Source organism: Neodiprion lecontei, chromosome 2 (genome assembly GCF_021901455.1).
Source record: "Neodiprion lecontei isolate iyNeoLeco1 chromosome 2, iyNeoLeco1.1, whole genome shotgun sequence".
Classification (NCBI taxonomy): domain Eukaryota; kingdom Metazoa; phylum Arthropoda; class Insecta; order Hymenoptera; family Diprionidae; genus Neodiprion; species Neodiprion lecontei.
The window spans coordinates 13,364,052-13,381,743 of NC_060261.1; the positions used below are offsets into that span (position 1 = coordinate 13,364,052).

A 17,692-nucleotide genomic window follows, 5' to 3' on the forward strand; every position below is an offset into this window, starting at 1 on the left:
AAAATGTTCTGAATATCATATTGAATTCATAGATAACAAATATTATCTATGAGATGATAATCAGTTTCGGCATGTAAAGCGGTAACGATACCGTAAAATGGCGATTAATTTAAGTACAGAACACGAAAAATGCATCAGTGGCCACTTTTGAGTGAACCGAACAGTGTCCTCAGTATAAACAAGCCGAAATCACAGAAGCAAAGAAATCGTTTCTAACTGTAACCATCGCGGAAGTTTAGTAATTTTTTTTTTTATTATACTATCATCACCGAAAAGGAGACTTGATATCACTACTTACATTTTCGGGATCCTTGTTAAGGCACGCCTCGACAAATTCTTTGAACTGTTTCGTGTAGTTCCCGGTCAGTTGCGGCGGGTTGTTCTTGGGTATGAGGAAAAGTACCCTCATAGGATGCAGTTCGCTGTTTGGCGGCTCACCTTTGGCCAATTCTATGGCGGTTATCCCCAGCGACCAGATGTCAGCCTGCGAAAGAACGAAAGTTGTATTCTTGGTGTCCGCCGATTTACACAGACCAATTTCAGGGCCAAGCCCAACGATTGGTTCGGCTGAATGGGTGATAACTAGTTGTGTAACTGTACAGGCATTTCCAAGCACTCGATAGTTGGTGTGTTTGTGCATGCAGAAACTGCTAACGAAGGCTTCTCCTCTTGCCATTGCATAACTTGATCATCAGATTTTACTCATGTCTTTAAGACCGTTCCTTGAATTGCCTTGCGATAACGCCGACCAGAGAAAACTGGCGACCTTCCAAAAACGAGAGGCTCCTCCTTATGATCTATACAATCGACACAGTCGCTTTTTCCTAACCGATAAGTTCGGAAAACGCGAAATTTCTACTAGTATTGTTTGTAATTACTATTGACGGAGTCGATAGCGAAGATTGAAGAAGCCCGGATTCAAATTGAAAAGTATGTTTATTTTGAATTTACAAAATCAAATACATTTCCCATACTTTTGTTTTTTTTTAATGAAATACCGACATGATAAAAATTTCTGGGGGTGTGATGAATAGTAAATTTTTTGGCAAATATGCTGCTAGTTTATTTCATAGGCGAAGTAACGCCATCTGATGGTCATTGCTAGTAATTTCAAGCAAAAATCTAAGTATTTATTGAGATTTTGAGATTATTATTTCAACCTAATTGAAGCATTTTTGGGTAACTGATATAACCTATGTTACTCCTGAAGATGCGAGAAAGGCATTGTTGATATTTTCATGTACATTGATTCCGTATGTCTTGCACGATGCAGAGACGAATTATTTAAAGTTAAATGGCTCGTTAGTGAAGGGTAGAAGTATGAATCACCTTAGAGTCATAGGCGGATTGCTTGATGACCTCGGGGGCCATCCAAAAAGGCGTACCAACGAAGGTATTTCTCTTGCTGGTAGTGTTTGTCAGTTGTCCAGCAACCCCAAAGTCTGCCAATTTGACGTCTCCCATTTCGCTGAGCAGAACGTTGGCGGCTGGAAATAATCGGCTATGTATTTCAAAGGGGAAGTATCCCCTAATGTTTTACACGGTTATGCGTCCTTGCCCGCGAGGTAAATTTTTCTTTATTTTTATGCCGTCAAAAAATCATTCACACATAAACGAGAAGAGCGGCTGGCCAAGCAATCTCCTCGATTCCCATAATCCATGAGAACATTCGTTTCGTGTGTAGACTGATGCCGTTAACGACACTGGTAGTAAATTATTTTAGTACCGGGGTATCAAGAGCCCTGTTTTAATCAACGAATATGTGTCAAATATGATATTCTTGGTGAAATACGTTGTCTTTCATATGAATTTTCATTGGTACCGATGCTTTGCAATTTACCTTTAGAATAAAAAAGAACTGTGGATAGATGATTGGCTATAGCAAACCTTTGATATCGCGATGAAGCTTTCGTTCGCTGTGAAGGTAGTCGAGACCTCTTAGGACTTCGCGGAGTATAACAGCGATATGCATTTCCTCGAAGCTGCCCGCCTTCATCAAGTCCAGGGCTGACCCCCCGCCCAGATACTCCATGATGATCCATAGCTTCGTGCCCTGGAAGAATAAAATTGATTAAATAAGAATAAGCGCAATGTTTGGATCAATGAGGGTAAAAGAAAAGCAGCAAGAGGTGATAAAAACACCTCTTCAGCCTGGAAGGGTGCGTCAGATGGCCTATACTCGTATAATCGATGTGTAGATGTAAACAGCCGAAAACCCATAACAGGTGACCAAGTGAAACGCGAGATGGCCGGGCCAATTACTTAGGCCGTACCATTTATTGGGTCACGGTTATACTTGTACGCTTTCTGACCGTCGGTCAAATGCTATTACAGGATCTCCGAAAGGGCTTGGTCATTTGCATTACCACTCCACATTTAGAGCAGAATCGAGCTGGTCGTTCAGCTAGCCAGTTCAATGGTCACTAGAAACTCACAACGTTGCTGGCTTTGAAGATAATTTTGACTATCAGGAGCTCTTTCTGCCTCGGTGGAGTACTCCATTGACACTATTGCTTACATTTTTATCGATCATTTCCAAGTAGTACAAACGAATTATCCCTGCTCCACAGTTTAGACAATTTTTTTGTTCATCTCTGACCTTCTCAATAAATTTTTTTCGAAATTAAAAATACTACACGTAACAGTTCATCTTTCAGTTCGATTTTGTCGAAAGCTTTATATCGAATTTTGTATTATATCAGCATCATCTGTAATTTTCGCAAATTTCTAAGCACCGTGTTTGAAGTCAATTCTACTCGGATAATAAGAGATAATAAAACCGAGCGAAAACTGAGACTCGGTGCTTGTTTCCCACATTTACGAAAAAAGCATTAACTACAACGGGGAAGCATTCGTCAATAATTGGTGTACGGTTGAACGAATCTTTTTTCACCATCAACAAAAGCTGCCGACTTCGAATATCTGGAGATATTTGCAAGTGGATAGGGCACAGAAAAAAGAGTGGAGGGTGGGGATTTCAACACAGTATGGAGTCAGAAAGTCGTGAGTGATAGACGATGATGGAGTTCTTAAGCGCTGGATGAATATTTCCAAAGGAAGTCGGAATATATATTTCCCAATGATACTTGCACGCATAATGTACTTCAGATTATAATTCTTTTTAAAAGTTAAATTTGTATATATTCTCGCGTCGAGATCAATGGCGGTTTAATTCGTTGTCTGACAGAGGTTTCACGGTCATTAGTGATCCTGGCAGCAATGCAAACGTTTTAGGAAATTGCGATGAACGGGATGGATGTCTCGACTGATTATCGCCGAGGGTTTCTTTGCAAAAGTGACTGCGCCGTTACTTGGGAGGAGTTGGGGGAAACTTTTCCGCACCCTTCCTTCCGTCAACTCGAATGAATGCCGCTCACGGGGAACGACCCGAAACGAATTCGAGATTAGTTCTTGGTAGTGACATTCGAGTTCACCCCCAAAGTTCGTTCGATCACCTCGACAAACTCACTTGACAAGTTTCGTATATTCTTTTGTCTCTGTCTGCTGGATGCAGTTAGTCAAAAATACAGATATGTATGGACATATTTACTGTGTTGCTTTGTTGTGGCATTGTTGTTGATGTTATTAATGATCAAAGAACTGAAAATTATTGAATAAAATCTCTTACACTACACCCTAACCAGTGGCAACATGCAAGTATGTGTGAGAACAGAGCGTTGGGGTGGTTAAACTTGAACACGATCAAGGTGCCTCGAGGCATGGTATTAAACGAGGTGGAAAATGCGAGCGTGGTGAATGAAGAAAAAGGCTGCGTGGTGGTAGAAGTATTGAAAATTGTCAGGGAGGAGAAGATTGCGGTGCTTCTTGTTCATGCAAATTTAAAATGGAACTGCCAGGGCAAGTTCTTCCTCTCCAGTCAGACGAAAGAAGGCGGAAATTCTGCGGAGAGGCCGAGAAACTGATTTTTGCACGGTGTGCATCCAGCTATGTGATATCTTCGTTTTCGGGAAGTTCATTTATTCTTGTATTCAATATTCTTAATAAGTGAGGGAAAAAGGGAAAAAACACCAAGGTGAAAGGGCGTCTTTCGCAGTGACTGGAAGTTAGAAAATGCGTCATCAGCAGCCGGCGAAGCTGATGGTGGAATTGAATATGAATTTGTCGAAAAACGATTTGCCAACACCTCTTTACATTAGTCTATGACCAATTAAGGGTGAAAAATGGACAATGAATGAAAGAACTGATTTCTATCGGAGCAAGAGGATGAACCAGCATCTTTTACGATACCTTTGACATGGGGACATGAAAGTGCGTTGACACGAGATACTGAGGGAAGCCACCAAAACTGACCTCGAAAATACTGTGTGGTGTGTAGAGAGCCTGGAGAGGCATCGCTGTGTTATTAATCTTGCCACGAAGGTCATACAATGACCTATAATAACTGTAATCTGCTATATGGATCTTTCTTACAGCGAAAGCTTTCGGTTCATTATCACCAACGAATTTATACGGTGTACAGTCTGTTCAAACCCAGAAAAAATGGTCGTCATAGAACTCACATCGTCAGGAGATTCTAGTTTTCCTGAAGACTCCAATGACGGTGCAATACTGAATCCCCTGGAGGATTCATAAAAAGATTTGACTCGCTACCGTAATAACGACCATTGCATTCCGCTATGCATTGAGGCTACGCTCTTACAACATCTGATCTCAAGAGAGAAACATACCTACAACACTTTAAAGTTGTTTCATAATATCGCAAGTTGTCGTTTCTTTGTCTCATATCAACTCTAGTCAATTGTAGACGACCGGTTTTCTCACTTCATCGATAAGAAGACTATACCATTTGTTACGATGCTTATCGAGCAATTACTTGCGTCAGTGCTTATCGAAATTTATTATAGGTCAACTACGCTGTTGCTGTGATTTTTGTTCATTGTTACCGGTGAATGTCTCAAGTTTCTCCTTTGTTCGAAGTCGACTTATGCAGGCAAGGTGTTTTTCAACATTTCAACGAATTATTAAGCTAATATGATATAGTATGTTTCAGCGGGTTTTCGTTGGATCAAGAGACTGAATCACGTAACGCTTTTGCTGTAATTCCTGTTATCACTTCCCTGCTGGTACTTTGAGTTTACTCGTACAGACGGCGCTGGGCGATTAAACAAGGAAATTACAGAAATCTTCTTTATCCGGAAAGACGATTTGTTCAGAACTGAATGAATTTGAAAATTGCGTAGGCATGCTTTGGGAATGCTGACTATAAGAAGGAAAAAATAAACTTTGTGGTAACAATTAATCACCCAATAACCGAGTTATTTAAAATATTGACAATGAGCTACCTCGAGAAAGCGAGCCACACTCCTTTGGAGGTGTTCGAAAAGTTACAATAATTTGCCCAGAGGTTGAACAAGTTCTTACTTCCTGCACGGTTGAGTACGTCAAGTAAATCATGGCATTGTCTAAAAGTACAGTTTGAACTGTTATACCCAGAGCTGTGCGCTGCTAGTATGCAATGCTCACTTCATGGAGGGGCGAAAGTGTCGTTCCCAAGGCTTTCCAACGTCTAGTCTTACTCATTGCGCAACCGCAAGTTTATTTCAACAACGTATTCGGTTACCTGCACCGCGTTTTCCGTTAGCTTGACTAGCTTTTAGCATGCAGCCTCACAATTTTCATCCACAGGCTCTTCAGCTTCAGTAGAATAGTCAATGATGTTCATAACTCATCACGTATGTTATACCAAGAAATATAATCTAGTCGTTCAACTCGATAAGCTGAAATAATCCTCAATTCGTTCATCGATAATCTTTCTGTGATTCAGAATTGAGGATCATTAACCTCCCGCTTAAGGCGATAGTACATGACATTCATATATAGCGCAAATACTTGAAATCAATAATATATTGAACAACGTCGTATATCTAAAATGACGAAATCAAAACTAAACACGAAGAAGGATTTCCGTTTTCTTCGTAAACTCACTCGCTCATTATCTTTCTTACAAACCAGTTCAGTTATAGTCACAGAGCTTCGATTCAAATCCAATGAAGCACACTTAAATATCAATCTCACAGTAAAGATTAATAATTAGAATATTCATCACCGTTGATGACATGTATTACTTGGACGAAATAACACCATCTTCGCCGCAAGTAAAATTAAATAACGAAATAATAAACGAGATGTAAAGAAAGTGATAATGTGATGAGGAAATTTTGTATGGCAATATCCATGTCTTTGTCGAAATTATAATGTTAAGAATACCTGTGAATGTAAAAAATAAGATTTTATTGTAATATATATTAGTACACGATATACGATTAAAATTATTTCGTTCTACTTTGAGATTTCTTATTTATAAATTTAAGACTTGGTACAAAAAAAAAAAAAAATAATTAAATGAATATACCGAATATTTGATTATATTTTAAACTCTATCTTTTGTTTCAGTTTATGCGTTATTTTATTTTATATAATTTAGTGGCATAGTCCGTTACAAATGCTATTGTTCTTTTTTACCGACTATACTGTTCTTCTTTTGTTTCATTTTCTTTCACGCCAAAGTTTGTTTGTCGATTATAGGAAGTATCTCTTACTTCCTGGTCGATTATTATAAGCGAGCACGAAAGACGCAAAGTTCTTACACTATGTACACGGAGTTAGTTTTTACTATCACAAGATAAGCTTGTCGCCTTTGGTTTCCTGTGCGGGTAGCCTAATTGTATTTTGTGTCTGAAACCCGGGGCAACAAAAGCAAGTTGATGATATCTCGTTTCGCTATCTTTTCAATGTATGCATAGAATATAATAGTCGAGTACCCACCTACCAACCGGATACGGAAGTGACGCTGGTATAGACAGGAAGCACCGAGGGCGAGGCGGAAATCTTGCGTAACCGCTTGGGCGTCGTGACACTTGTCAGGATCAGTCATACCTACGCATGCACATTGCACAGGGTGCTCCCAAACGATCATATGGGGTTAATGTTTGTAGGGTATTCGGTCGAAGCATCTACTTCGAGTAGATTCAGAGCAAAATTTTAAACCAGAATATCATGTTCGCTTTTTTTCTGTCTATATTTCTAGAAATCCCATTCTTGAACCAAAACTATGGGACACGACGCGAAATTTTCTAAGCTTAGGGTAGTAGATGAGCTCACCGATTGTGTGAATATCGATTCCCAACGCATCTCTATACAAATCATTCGATTCCGATCGGAATTCGTACATATAAAGCAATGAGCATTACACATACATAGTTCTCGAACGGCAATCAAATCCCGAATGCACGACTCGTGGTATAGCGAAATAAGGGAGCGTTCAGAGACCTGACGGTATTTCACCCACATAACTTCGTTGTGGCGCTAAGCGAACCTGGAATGCTTGGCTTACCTGGAAAATTAGACTCGATTGTGTTGAATAGAAGGTCATTGTCAATGATGGATGAAGAGAATTTGGCAAATACCAGCAACCGAACGCCGGGAAACGCATGGTCAAAAAGTTTTCTCATAAGTCAGAATATGCGGCGTTTGTCTCAGCTTACCTTGAGGTACGAGCCGAAGTATTTCGTGACGAATGGACTGTCGCATTGCGACAATACCATGATCTCCTGCTGTATGTCCTCGATTTCATCTTCCGCTTCCTCGAGATCAATTATCTTGATCGCTACCACTTGCTGTGTTCTATTGTCGATGCCCTTAAACACCTCGCCGAAACTTCCTTTGCCGATTCGTTCCTGTTTCGTGAATATCAGCTCCGGATCCACCTTCTGCAACAATTCAAATATCCCTCCTTTAGATCATGCAAAAATTCAAGGGAAGACGAAGTTGAACATTCGTCAAGTTATATGCTCAGTTATATCATATATCATCCCTTGTGAATTTATTACAAGATACAATGTATGCACTAATCGTCTAGAGGATCCCTCAAAGTTTACACGATTTGTAAACATGGAAGGACCTAGCTAGACTTTACACTAGTACTAATGAAGTATAAGTATAGGAAGTTTGTAATTAGCTGAAAGCGCTATAAAGTACGTGGATCGAGCCATGAAGTCCAAAAGGCGTGTTTATTCAAAAGAGCAAACTTTTTCATCTCCAAGGTGGTTACTCTACACTCTTAATTTCAAAATTCAAGCCGGGATGACAGAAAGTTTGGCGAAGTTCTAAAGTCACAGTAACTTTACCCGCTCAATATCGGTTTCCTCGCTCAATTAACGAATTCAACTTAGCCGAACTTCAAATTTGATGACAGATAGCTTTCGTCTTTCAACCGCAATGCGAGGAATTACACGCAAAAATTCCTTTCAATTTTTGTTTCACTTCTTTAGTACAAACTATATGGCAAAGTTTTCAATGGCTGAAGTGAAGTAGCGTGTTCTCGTAGCTTTGTGACGAAGAAGGAGCAGCTTGAGGACACAGTCTCAACGTTGATGAGACGTACGTGATATGGCGGCATTGTTAGTATGGTTTCGCGTTGCCCCTCCCTTTCATTGTCAGTAGGACAAGAATTATCTTTTGGCAAAGTGTCTCTAAAGCTCTCAAGGTTTCTCCCAAGAGCGTCTGACGTTGACACTAGGCTAATTATAATGTGCGTCGAGACTTCCGGGGGTCGCATAATCTCAACGAAACTAGAGAAATAGAAAAAAGGACGGATAATGGTAGTTCACGGTTTACCGGCATACTTTGTCTTATATAAGTATATTTACAGCTTTTTCGTTTTCGTCAAATATTATACACCGTGAGTTCAATGTACTCTCAATAAATTTTCAACGTTTTTTCATTGTATAAAATTGTGCTACTATATCAAGGTTCATACGCATTTTAAAATTTGAAATTCCCTGATTTTTCCAGTAAACTCTCAAAAAATAGGATTCTGATTAATGACCAAATATTTTTACTCATTAATACTAATACCTCCAATATTACCTAGTAAATATCTTACTGTCCAGCTATCAATTTACAAACAACAGCCTACGATTTTCCATACGAAAAAAAAGAAAGAAGGTTAGATATTTAATAAAGTAATATGCACAGAATGTGTGAATTGGAGCACTGAAACAAAATTTGTAGTGCAATTTTTTTTTCTCAAGATCGATAGTACTTTGTATAAGGACGAGTTTATTTCTTCGACAGACTCAAAATGCCAGTCTTACTTTCTAAATTCCCTGCCTTTTACCTGCTATAAGAAATTCCCTCAGTTTTTCCGGGTTTCAAGATTTTTCCTGTACGTACGAACCCTGTAATACACTGTATCATGTACTCAGACTGCAGGAAAACATTAATAGAATACACTTGAAGTGGCACCGAGTCACTGGAAGTCAATCGGAAAATTTAGCAGTATTTTCAACTTCGAGGAATAATTTGTAATCGTACGAATTCCATACATGAAGTAGTTCTGAAATCACTTGAAGTCAGAGAAGTTCACGTAAGGTCTTAACTTCGTGAAGTCGCTTGAAATATTTGAAAGTATTTTAATCTCAGTCGAAGTCTTACGAAGTATTCACCATGTCATAAAGTCATAAAGTTAAGTATACGCTCGATTCTAATATGGTTAATCCTCCGACAAAGGTATTATACTTTCCATTGGCGCCTAATATGGGTGGAAATCAAGTTTCCACATTGACGCGGTTGCACTTTTTTTTTACCGCAGTGTAAGAGAATCGAGAGAAAACATCGACGCCTAACCTGAACATAGAAAAGTCTAGTGTTTACTACGAATAGAATACAATCGACAGATGTAAAATCGGATGAGAAATCGAGCGGAAACTCGTTTAGTTATGGATCATCATCATCGTCGTGATTCAGATTACGCAACAATAACCGTTCTGATTCGTTCGAGAAGTCGTAACCACGTAAAATAAAAAAAAAAAAAAAAGGAAGGCAGCATCATCTCTCTAATTTATTCGGAGAAAGTTTCAACAGCAGGAAGGAAGCGTTGGAGTATTAATTGCATTACAGCAGAGGTGTAAAAAATAACGATAGAAATATGGAGCCTTCGAGGATTCTTACATCGCTCCTACGACCAGAACATCTACACATATACATATAAATGTTAGCCATGGTATAATTCTTGGATTAATCAGTAATGTCAACAAAATTGGCCATTCTGCACGTGTGTGTACAACGAAATTATAAGTAAATAAAGATTGTGCCAAGATATAGTGGGGAGAAGTAATAGTGAGCAGGTTCTTCGATCGATAGTCACAACCAACCCACACAAGTCGTTAACTCCTCTAGAGAATGTAATGGAAGTGCGAGCGGCGACCTCGCGCAGAATTCGCCGTTGTGACCTTACGTGATCTCCACTCTACCTCGTCGCTTCACAACCAAAAGTCATGACGCACGCTGGAGGAGTAAGATAAGCGAGTCTCACAATCAGGAAGAATTCGTGAGTCACTGGACAATGTGTACCTGAAGCAGTCCGCTTTGCCACAGTATCCTAGTACGCGGAATCCGGATCTCCCCCACGCACCGCAAAGAGTGGATAAAACTGATTCTGATATCTCTATACGCTGTTAGTACCTTCGAAAACAGTAAGCAGACATTTGAGCTCAATCTCTCTAGAGGTTTGTGCGTTACCAGGTGCGTGCACTGAGCGTTTCCGTGACGCGCGAACACAGGTTAACACCTACTGCACATTCACGATAAGATCAGTAGGGAAATTCTGGTTAATGTTTACTCTACGTTTAATAACGCGTACTGTGTATGGATGATGACGATCACGATGCTGATTAGGTAGGCAAACGTGGTTACACACACAGTAAAGTTTATACAATAACAGTGTACGGTTTAAAATCAAACACATTTCTTCGGATTACAACCATGAATTCACTATGATTCTAATCGCCGTAAGGTCAATAAAGAGGTTTCTTTTCATACTCTTCAAGGTATTGGTTCCACCTTTTCGTATTCAAAAATGTTACCGGAGATTCAGAGTATTAAGCCTAATTTGCTAATCAGTGAGTAATAGTTGTTCTTAGTTGTCAATGTTTTATAACGAAAAATATTACTATAAAAGACTCGTGGCGGAGAGACGTTGGTCGTCTCTGATGGAATATAAACCGCGTGAACACGAATGCGGTTGAGAATCTTCTTTTTCCAAGCATCAAAAGGTGTCCAGTTTCAGAGTATCTGGCCTTTGTGCGGACGCGGGCGCCGAGCTGTAGAGGAGGCATAGCTGGCTTTCAGTACTTTCAACCTTCAGCAGGAAAAGACAAGTTTTTGCATCTGTAGATTGACATTCGATAGCTTGCGGAGCGGCTAGCAGGTCATTGTCACCTTGTATCTGTTCACTTTCATGCCGCAAGCGTTCCAGTTGCCAGCCATGCAAAGTCCTATCAAGCCCGATGTCAAACACTTGACAGACATAATCAGGATGGCTGTACTGCCAGTTTCGTAGACAAGGTTGAAAGGAGGAAGAAAGGAAGGAAGCAAGGAAGGAAGGAAGAAGTCACGTTAACGATTATTTGTTAGGTGGCGCATAACATCGAGCGGTGGTAATCTAATATGACGCGTGCGAGACAATCTGATTAAGTACACCAGACACGGTTGGAGCCTGGCTGCGAGGAGTAACATTGTGTACAAAGGTAACTAGCGTCGAACATAGTTGCTAATGTGATATCAATTAAAACTTTTAATTGACACACGGTGCCTACTATCACGGTATCTACCAATAGCACATAATGTTCCGTTGCAACAGTGCGATTTATGACGTGGTAAGTGACGAACCCTCAACTTTGTGCAAATCATTTGACAGTGAGTGAATAATCCCATAAGAGATAACGAAATCGTAGACAATCAGAAATAAGTAGAATATCACTTAATGGCTACCGCAGAGTTGTTGCATTTCAATTTCACCCGAACTTTACTATATCTTGAAGTTAGATTTACACTTATTGTTAGACAAAACGCCGCGTCGATTCACCTGAAGTAGCTTGAAATCATTTCAAGTAATTTCTTGGAATTGAATTGAACTATTTTCATCTTTATGAAATTACCCAAGGTCACGTGAATTCTCATGAAGTTATTTGAATTCACAACTAGTAACTTGAATCTCAACTTTATGAAGTCAGTTGAAGACAGTTGACTTTAGTTAAAGTCTTCTTCACGGAGTCACTTGGAATCGTTTGAATTTATGTGAACTGAATTTATATCTGACTATATAAAGTCATTGTAAGTAATTTGAATACAATTACAATGTTTTGACTTCGTGAAGTTTTGAACTTGCAAGGAACACTAGTTTGGTGTCTCTCTTAGAATTCGTTGCAGCTTATGTACGTTATAGAACATTGAAAACTAACAGCCAAGTTTTTTTTTTTTAGCGGAAAAGCGGGTTAAAGGATTTTAAACGACCCTCGAAGATGAGCACTAAAAAATTTGATTTCTTGATTCACTCGATGTATTGGAATGAAGCTAACGCTGAATTATTCCTATCGACGAATGAAACATTTCCGCGTTGGTTTCATTCAAATACATCAAGCTCTTCTATCCGAAACTTCGAAACCACCCCATTGGATGCCCATCTTTGAAAGTCGTTTAGCACGCATTTAAACCGTTTGTCCGCCGATAAAAAAAAAAAAATACGTGACATTTACTTTTCAATGTTCTGCAACACACATGATCAGCAACGAAATCGAAAAAGGATACCAAACCGATGTTCCTTGTTAGTTGTTCGCTCGATACTTGACAATAATCACCTCTCGGTAACAGATCTCCATATCGTCATAATCTATTTTTTCCGCAAAAAACGAACGCTGCAACGAAAGGTCCGTTGAAAAAATACGACCAGACCGTTCCTCACCGCAAATATGCAACGAGGTTGATGACGATCTTTAAAACGGAAGCTGCTTACACGGATGAGACTCACCGAGGGGCCGCTATTCCTGTTGACGCGATTTCTCGAGTTCGTTGCTGCCGGCGATCGTCCGTTCAGATTCTTATGATTTCCCGCATGGGGAATCCCCAGGGTGTTTTCCCTCCTGGCGGGTGGCGGCGGGGGATGAGAAACGGGTCTTACTCCGTTTCTATTCTGCGCTGGGTGATACGGTCCGCCCCAGGCCTGCCTCGGATGGTAGCCGACGTAGCCACCGGTTATAAACTGTGCAGATCCGTTCAGATGCGGCGGTGCCATTACGGCCGTTTGCTGAGGCTGCGTACCGTTCCGCATATTTCTTCTCCTTTCTATTTCTACGCTGATTCTGACTTGGTGTTGAGTTTTCACTAATGATTAAAACCACGGTGAACGCTGCATCGCTTTTGACTTGACCGTTGATATTTAGTCATCCAATGTTCATTGCAATAACGCAGGAACGGTTGTACCGATGAACCCCATTGCCATTTCGATTATATATTTGATCACTGAACGCCACACTTTGGAAACATACTTCTGTGTAATGGCACTACAATTTTTTCGTAGTATTTTTCCTACACCATGTGATTTATGTAATTTTCAATTTTTGTGTGATTAAATTATCGACGAATTACAGATATTGTGTCCTGAAACGTTGTATAATCGAGTTTCTTATTACACGCTTATCTTCTCAAATTATTAAAACTACTGATTCGAGACCTGATAATTCAGTATAAGCGTTGTTTTTACTACGATAAGATTGTTTAACTAGCGATTAAGTCGATAATTAGGCTACGTCAAATATAACGTACTAATTTAAATCGCATACCGTACCCTACATAACTTGTATTTGTGATTAATTTATCCCCATGTGTTACATATGGATCGATCGATTATAGTGCGGCAAGAATAACATCAAATCAGCAACAAAATAGATTATACACAACCTGCAGAGGTGATTTCACTGTAGCACGGTTTTCGACAAAGTTGTTTGCCATAACAGTTTTGACTCTATTGGCGTCTCCATGCTGTTCGATAACGGATCGCTTTTTACCCGACAGAAGCGATTAGTCTCGCCTAATGTTTTGTTCCCGAATGAAAAATAGGTTCTCGGAATCGAAAAGCGCTTCAATAATCGTGTAATATAACTATAGGAATAAAAATAAAACAGAAGTAGGTATAATAATAAATTTCGATAAGCGCGGTAGATTACTTAATAACTTTTTCTTTTATCGTGTTAACAACTGCACAGACTAATCGTAAAGCCCCTCGAGATGACGACGTTGTCCGTCAACCGGATGCGATGTGCTTGTTATTAAAGGTGACACATGTTTGATTGATTTCGCGATTAATCAGAAAGTTAGAAGAAAAAATAAAAAAACTGCGAGGGTCGAGGAGCTAAAGGCGTATAAAACAATAAATCATCATTTCAAAGATCACGAGTACGATATCCATAATAAAGATTATCGTCGTCGTCGCTCATATGAACGGGAATAAATATAAAAATCATTTGCAATAATGGCGAAAAAAGAAGATTCGAGACTTGACTGAAAGATGTGAATCACGGTCAAATTATAATGAAAATTACCCGCAAGGAAAAATTCGGTAAAAACCCAGAAATGGATAGAATTATATGTATAGTTATCGTCAGAAAAAAAATAGCAACAGCGATAACGAACAAAGACAATGAATTGTAAGGTGAGATATTTTTTATTGCGAGCTTATCGAACTTTACAAACGCAAGACGGTGTTGAAGCCGCTCTTTCTGTCATTATAAATTCGTCAAAGGTTTCTGGATGCGGTGAATTCGAGTCACGTAAAACGCACAACGTCGACAGTCAGGCATGCAGGGGATCATGAGGGCCAAATCTAGGCACGACGGTAGTTAACAGTTCAGTTAATTAGTAATTGTGACGCGTATAGTACATAACCGGATACCAATATGCATTACGGTTATTATATGCGAACGTCTGAAATTTTTATTTTCCTTGTCAAGTTATAGTTATATTAAATTATTGTTACTGTATAATACGAGTATCGTTGTAGTATCAGAATGTAAACGTATAAATTATAATAATTGTAAGAATTTATCAAAGCTTAAAAAAATGTATTATGCATGACTGCAAGCTAGGAATAAAAATTTGTATGTATCTGCAAAAATTGTTATCACTATTTATTTATGTACGTACGTATATTAGCACTTGTGATTTTCATGTACTTATTGCATTCCAATAATAAAAAAAAAAACGAATTTCGAGCGCGCGCGTTGTTCACGAATACGTTTACGTAAGGACTAAGTATTTCGTATTTCGTCGCAGCGAGTTTTCTGTCTCCGTTCGTTGGGTTAGTGAAAGCGCCGCTGCCACTGCCGCTGCTGCAATATGCCACGAGAAACGTGTATAAAACACGAGTATATAGTTATATGTACACTTTTAGCTCGCAATCATCGGATGCCGATCACATTAAGGGGATGTCAGGCCTTGCTGTTTTATCGACAAAGTTAGCAAATCGTATTTCACAATCTTCTCTTCTCCCGACCGACGAAATTGCTTCAAACTTTCGAACATCATCGATTTTGTCGTCGCGTTTGTCGGCTGGCTTAGAAAAGTTGAGAAAATTGATGAAGATACGTAAGAAATATGAGACTCGACTGTAAAGTATCGCGCCATAACGCCGAAACGAGTGAGAATCATCTGCAAGTAATAGTCGATCCCTCGAGATTTCCAACTTTTTTTTAACAATGCCACGGATGTATACGTAAACCATGTCATTTCCCAAAGGTTTAAGATATTTCGTGCCTCGAAAGTGTAAAATACGAATTGCTAAATCTGTCGGTAAAATTGTGAAATAATTTAACGACAAGACATTTTGTCAAATATTTAAGTTATAATGGGAATAACTATATCGCGATGCAGAGAAAGAGAATGGACATGCTTCCCTCATTCATAGGTTGTAATACGAAGTTGGATGTATAATACACTTGTTTCTGCTCTACATGCGCTATTGAAACGCGATGGCAGCACCAGCAGCGAAATTACCTTGCATGCATAATCTCTCCTAACCGAAAAACCTGGTCTAAGTCGCGTGTAATCTATTCACGTATGCATACAAGAGAACGAATAAAGCCTATTTTCTCACGCACTGAATACTTCCCTACAATGCACGTGTTATAACATTAAATACTAACCAAGACAGTAGGAGGTGTCTTGATATTTGAAATGAGATTCCGATAAGCGGACAAAGAGTATCATTTATTTATTATGAAACTATTGAATTTTATGAAAATGATTTGAAATTTCAACACTTCGAAAATTCAAATCGCGTGACGGTATTATTCTTATAAAAAACAATTTAAAATACTATAAAATAAAATATTCGTCGTTCAAGTATAAGGACGATAATTTTCCTGAACAAAGGTCTCCGCGAGGTTCGTAGCAAAATATAACGTCTTTCATTGATATAACAAACTGCAAACGGACAACTTCGATAATAAGAGCAGATATTGAGCATTCAGTGAGTTAGCGGCAAGTGCATTCATATAATATCCAACTAAATATACGTCGTTTAAATTCAATTGGCAATGATCGGGTTATTCAGGTCTCGCCAATTCCAATTGCACCCAAATTAGAATACATCCTAGCTACGATACAAGATCTTATCTAGATCTTACTTAGATCCCAGTTTAATTTAGAAATTTGGAACAGACGCAAATGAATTATAATCGACCTTTTTTGACTGATTTTTTGAATGATTGCACATTCTAAGTAATGTATTTTTTTTTTATTCCCATTTTCTAATAGTGAGAAAATTTTCATCTCATGTCACGAATTTACATCTAATGTGTATGTCGTTACAATTCATATACAAATCACACATGTTCCGCTCTGAAATCTTTTTCGAGATGAGAAAATTCTTTTACCGTACGTAAAGAAAAAAAGATTCTCCAATAAATTTTCCGTTTAGAGAAGTATCTTTTTTAACACACACACACACACACACATCTGCTGCACAATCACTGTAAAATATATTATTATAAATTTCACATAAATATTATTATGCTTCTTTTCATTAATCTCGGTACTTGAACAAATAAATAAACAGCTCTCGTTACTGTTCGACAGGATTTTGACAGCTGTCAGTTATTGAAAACGCGGAATATCATATCTGACAGCGATACCCGACGACAAGGAGCGTACTGACTGCACGCGGTGAAAATATAATCCACGACGTTGCTGGCGCGGGTTTGTTGGGTTGGTTGGCTGGCTGGTTCGCTGGACATCGAGTTGCCTGAGTCAAACGGTAACGAAGTGGGGACAACTGACTAGATACCCTACCTGTCTACGATCCGGACTTTTATCCAGCTGAAGCTGTTATGCGATTGCACGACTCGCGGCAGCGAGCAGTCGGTTACCTATCTTGCAGAAGTTAAATTATAACGCTGAAAGTGCAGACTGTCAGATTACTTCGATATTAGACGATTTCGGTAGGGCATTTTTTGCAGTTGCTGAATCGCTTGGGACGGAGAAAAAAAAGTCATACTGGGGTAGGTACATTGAAGTTGAAGAGTATTTACTCACGTGTGAGAAATTTCACACCAGCCTAGGTTATCGATCTGGTGCGGAAAAAAATAAGTAAATCTCTAAAATCAGATTTTTCATGCAAAATAAATATATTTGTAGAATACGGTGGTGACTATTTCGCAGAGAGAAAATTCGATGATTTTTCTCTAACTTTTTTCCCCGGCAGAAATTATATTATATACGAGAAAGGGGAGAAGATATGAAAATTGAACGATATTACTTCCAACAACAAGTTTTCTTGAGTTTACGAGACACAGTTGACGGTTTTAAATAATTTTGGGAAATAACAACGAAGAAATAT

General features: G+C 39.0%; 1 protein-coding gene across 4 annotated transcripts in view; it reads right to left on the reverse strand.

Annotated features, from left to right (window-relative positions):
* Positions 1 to 17,692, reverse strand: part of LOC107227940 (serine/threonine-protein kinase 25) — a 42,410-nt gene that overhangs the window by 5,264 nt on the left and 19,454 nt on the right. For 2 of the 4 annotated variants that reach the window (XM_015669254.2, XM_015669256.2), the window contains exons 2-5: positions 7,506 to 7,730; positions 1,888 to 2,053; positions 1,330 to 1,487; positions 299 to 484 (exon numbers count right to left, since the gene is read on the reverse strand). In XM_015669254.2, coding sequence (XP_015524740.1) covers positions 299 to 484; positions 1,330 to 1,487; positions 1,888 to 2,053; positions 7,506 to 7,730 — 735 coding nt within the window. Of the gene's footprint in view, positions 1 to 298; positions 485 to 1,329; positions 1,488 to 1,887; positions 2,054 to 7,505; positions 7,731 to 12,829; positions 13,459 to 16,730; positions 17,024 to 17,692 lie in introns of those variants that run through there. The other 2 variants (XM_046732461.1, XM_015669253.2) reach the window with 2 other exon arrangements.